This window comes from Morone saxatilis, unplaced genomic scaffold (genome assembly GCF_004916995.1).
Source record: "Morone saxatilis isolate NCDOM2014 unplaced genomic scaffold, NCSU_SB_2.0 Contig21, whole genome shotgun sequence".
Lineage (NCBI taxonomy): Eukaryota > Metazoa > Chordata > Actinopteri > Moronidae > Morone > Morone saxatilis.
This window is the reverse complement of record NW_023339774.1, coordinates 20,136,825-20,141,653: the sequence shown is the minus strand read 5'-3', so window position 1 is coordinate 20,141,653 and position 4,829 is coordinate 20,136,825. Positions and strand designations below refer to the sequence as shown.

Sequence of the window (4,829 nt, the reverse complement as noted above, 5' to 3'; positions counted from 1 at the left end):
CCTACATATTGTAGCTGGTAGAGCTGCAATGATTCAACCATTCAACTATTAAATTAATCAGCAACTATTTTGATAATTGATCAATTGATATCTGAAGAAAAAATGTCCAAATTCTCTGAATTCAGCTTCTTTAATGTGAATATTTTCTAGTGTTATTAGTCCTCTATGACAGTAAACTGAATATCCCGAGAAACTATCGTGAACATATTTAATCACTGGTTGCCTGCTACTAGCGATTATTTTCATTATCAATCAATTGTTTGCTTTATAAAACTAGAGAAAACTACGTTAGCAAGCGAACTAACGTTAAGCCAGATAAAGTGAGAAAGTTGGGAAAGACTCTTTGTCAATAAAAAAAATAATACATAAAAATGCCTCTCTTAACTCACATTACATATGGAACCTTTAAACCATTATTAAGATTGTTGCAGATTCGTTTTCTGCTGATGACACAGTACAGTATACTGCAGCCCTGGGTTAACCCTTACGACATGTATTAGATGCCACTGACTGGAATAATCTTTGTTTTTCCTCCAGCTTCTCCTCAAGGCACTGAATGAGAATGGGGTCCACTTTGGGGTCAAACTTATTGGCGAACCAGTGCCCATAGTTAAGTAACCAACGCAGTTCTGGTGCCCCAAAAATACAAACGCTACGAACGTGTTCCCCTGAGCACGGTGGGTATAGGTTCTCCTCCAGGTATTGCCACTTCACCAGCCTGGTCTTACTCATCAGGTCAGTGATATCAGGCTGGGATCTGTGCACCCCACTGGGTACACCTTCCAGTCGCACAAGTGTGGCCCAGAAGTGTTCATCTGGGGAGTAAGTGTCCTCTGACCAGGCCAGAAAATCTTTCACCACCTCCGAGGAGTCTATGTGCACCACGAAGTCCCGTGACAAGACAAAGTAGGCATTCCCGATGAACATCTCGATACCGTGTGGTGGCGGTGGCTTCACCTGCTCCGTTTTCACTGGCAGTTTCTGATATTCAAAGCTGACATCTCTCAGCTCGTAGTGAAAGGTGAACCTCTGCTTCTTGGCATCAGTGGGGCGGCTTGTCTCCAGCATATTAGCTCCCTTTAACTTCTTCAGTTCTGACACAAGCTCGATATTAGACTTGAGGGGGAAATCCTGACCACAGAGGTTGATGACGTACTTCCACTTGACTTCTGACCCCAAAAGGTCGGACAGACAGTTGAGATCAGCTTTCAATCGACTGATGCTCGCATAAAAGACATTCTCTCGCTTGGAGGCGATAAAGACATTGGGCAAACAGTGGGCTAAACCCTCCATGGCTGCGATGAACTGAGCTGAAGACTTTTGATCATAGTGGAGACAGTAGATATTGCTGGGCGAGTACAGCGCTTTGATGAGTCTCTCTACCATCCATGCAGATTTATGCACAACCAGTGAGTAAGCGAGAGGAAAGTCTTTCTCCTCCTCTGAGACACACACGTCATCATACCCCCTGGACTTGATGAACCACGGGCAGTTTGAGGTGAGGTTAACCAGGCTTTCATCCTTGTCCTCCACCACCTTGTTCCTTCTGATGATCAGCGATTTACCCACCTCCACTGGGTCCATGTCATATATAGCCAAACAGTTAATATTGTATTTGTTAAATGTCTGGATGTCATCTTGAACTGCCGGGGAAGGTTCTGTTTCGTTGATGTACTTCACTCTGATTAATAGCAAGGCACACAGAGTCAGCAGTGACAGGAACGAAGGAAAGAACTTGCTTCTCAGTCTCAGCAATGAACATCCTTTATTCATTCTGTGGGGAAGGGGGGGGGGCATGGGCGGGAAACAGAAACCAAAACTTAGTTTTATTAAGCGGTTTAACATGAGACCTGGAAACCACGTGTGGATTAGATTGCAGCCTGCAACACACAGCGTAATTCTTCCCAGTTTAATTCCAATTTAATTAAATATGAATAATTAATTGTACTAACGGTGTACCTGTACAGTACGAGCCGATACGTACATGTAGGTGCAACCTACACAAGAACAAGATGTGAAGTTATGGAATAACCACAAAAAAGAAGTCCTTTTAATTACTTTCAATATGATATATTTCCAATATGAGTGTGACCCTAACTGAGAGCTGCACACATGGAGCTGTTGTCAAGGGTTGCTATAGAGACGTTTTTTATAACTATCAGCTGTTTTGGCAACAGGTGTGCTCGGTGGTTTGAAGTTAGTTTACAGTTGGGACATGCTGAGTTTGAGAGTCATAAAGTGTCTCACAGCGTACCATTTCTGAATCAGTGACATCTTTTACAGTAACTCATATATCTTTTCAAAAATGCCTTTTATTTATTCTAGCACACTTTTATTTCTACCTTGTCCTATCTATTTTATTATTATTATAGTTTTTTATCCTTTATTAGTGTTAGGTATTTTATTGTATTTTTGAATTGCCAGTGCAGTGCAGTTAATCTGCAGTAGATATTTTATCGTATTGTTAGTATTTATGGATTTATTGGATCTAGAAAAATATTTGTGGCCAGAGGGTGGTGTCACATTACATCATTGTGGCACATTAGTAAAGCATTGTATAGACATGTCTAAAGCTGGCCTTACATACATTGGCAATACATTGTCATATTTTTGAGCCTTTTTTAACAAGTTATTTTTTAAAAAGAATCTAAATTAATGTGTTAAATTTGGTATTTGATACCAAACTAGGGTAGCCAGGCCACTTTTTACCCCAATTTTAACCCCTCTGGATCTGCCATTGTCCACCTCACTTCTGTATCATTTTAATTTTCTGATTTTATTTGACTTTTTTGTCTCCTGAAACGTTTTAAACCCTGGTTCAACCATGTAAAGCACTTTATAGCATTGTTTTTAAGGAATCAAGGACATGTATGTATCATTATACAACACAAGGTTCTAAAATTAAATGAAAGACTGAAGTTCCTTCATGCTGCACACATATTCATAAATAAAGTTTATTATTCTATTATACTGTGTTCGTGCCCTGTTGGACTATCAGAGGACATAAAATCAATCATCTTTTACAGCTTCTATTGACTGATAGATGAACTTGTTTTCAGGTTAGCTAATTATCAATTATTATTATTATTACTATAGTTATTTAATTTAAAAACCTCATCAGAGGAAAGCTTTACTCCATGAACTCTGAACACTGTAACAACAGTGTCAATCCACCTAACTACAAGGTTGTACAGGCCTACCATACAAACATATACAGTAACATATAGGCCTACATGTTCCTGACAAAAGTCTTTTCCTTGGACTTCTGTTATGTAGTTCGTCTATCCTCATTTTGTTATCGTTTGTACCCCTCCAGTGTAGTAGTACTATATGGAAATTTTGAAATAAATTACAGCAGGTTTACAAAAAGCTATAGAATTACCCCACCTTTCTCCACTTTTGGGTGACCTTTGTAGCTCAGCAGCTCTTATTTTGCACCCCGAGTTAAAAAAAGCCAACAGTATAAATTCTAAATAAAGTCCCCAGAATGGTACCTTATTCCTTAACTTCACATCTTGTTTACACCAGTGTAAAAGAAGAATTGCGCTATACATTGCGTTACCGATTAATACACACTGAATAATAGCCCAATTATTCACACTCACCTTGCTCCATACGCGGGTACCGGTCCGCCAAACGCCTGGCAAACCGCTTCACCAAGTCACACCCTTAAAGTTATTAAAACGTCGATACATTCAGATTTCATACACCTGTTTCTGTTCGTTATAATGAATCTTTTTCAAAAGAAAAAAAAGCAACTCACCGACGTCAGGAGAAATGTGCCAGTCCAATTTTTACGCACGACTGGTGCAATATCTGTTGACAAACTCCACTTGAAGCAGCTCTCCATTAATCGCAGTCCGAGATTTAATTTGCCACATGGTTATTCAAAGCATATAGAGTGTGAAGAAGTACAACACGCTCTGAGCTGCAGCCCGCTACTTGCACATGCATGTGTGCTTATCGGTGAAGAGAGAACAGCGCGTCGCCCGGAGATGTAACCCGGAAAGGGAGGGAGGGGCTCAAGGAAGAGACTAACTGCCACTAATTACAGTTAAGTAGAAAAATGTTGTTTGGCATTTCATATATCACCACCGGTGTTTATTGGAGTCCACAGTCACATGTAGCACATTTTAAAAGAGAATAAAAAAAAGCGCGAGGGCTGGAGCTGTGCGCAAATTACAGATAACCCTAAACAGACATCCATGCAGCTGATTAAGGGGGATGAATGGAAACCCCGTGGCTGCAGTCATCTGAACTCACTAAAAGCAGACTGAGGGAAGTTTCAAGGAGACTGTACCACTCGGACAGACTGACTATTTTCTAGTCTTGCAGAGAAGCATTCATTTTTTTTTAAGTGAGTCAGGTGAAATCAAGGTCTCTCAGGGGCAAGGCTTCAGAGTAAAACCAGTTGGTAAAAACCTGTTATGTCTGTAACCAGATCTGATCCAGCTAGGTGTAATGAAGGGGAAATATGTACTCCCATTATGGTTAATCCCTTCAAGAAGAAAAATGTATGATTGTTTCTTGTTGACGAAGCCAGAAATAAACTACTAGAGCTGTTTCAGAATCAGTGACACATTTTTGTGTGTTCATTAATTATAAGGAATAAAGGAATAACTTTTTCCATCTTTGTTTCTCGGAAGTGACTGATAAAATCAGAAGAATCAGTGACTTCGGGGCCCTAAGCAACAGCTTTTACTTCGACATTATTTAAAACTAGCGTATTGGTATTTACAACCATGTATTATGAGCAAAAATAAATATTGTGTCTATGAATGCCACATGGCCACTTGTTGTTGAACAGAAGAGAACATTTACTACCTCAA

The 4,829-nt window shown here is 39.8% G+C and overlaps 1 protein-coding gene across 2 annotated transcripts; it reads right to left on the bottom strand.

Annotated features, from left to right (window-relative positions):
• Positions 1-326: 326 nt before the first annotated feature.
• LOC118332504 (beta-1,3-galactosyl-O-glycosyl-glycoprotein beta-1,6-N-acetylglucosaminyltransferase 4-like) lies at positions 327-3,982 on the bottom strand. 2 transcript variants are annotated; one of them, XM_035667821.1, is made up of 3 exons: positions 3,764-3,982; positions 3,606-3,668; positions 327-1,774 (listed from the first exon to the last, which is right to left on the bottom strand). In XM_035667821.1, the coding sequence occupies exon 3, from the start codon at positions 1,771-1,773 to the stop codon at positions 478-480; it is 1,296 nt and encodes a 431-aa protein (XP_035523714.1). In that variant the 5' UTR covers position 1,774; positions 3,606-3,668; positions 3,764-3,982; the 3' UTR covers positions 327-477. The 2 variants fall into 2 exon arrangements, with proteins under 2 accessions (XP_035523714.1, XP_035523715.1); XM_035667822.1 differs by lacking the exon at positions 3,606-3,668.
• Positions 3,983-4,829: the final 847 nt, after the last annotated feature.

Coding starts and splice junctions, on each gene's coding strand:
- LOC118332504 (XM_035667821.1), bottom strand. CDS start 1,773: ATGAATAAAGGATGTTCATTGCTGAGACTGAGAAGCAAGTTCTTTCCT.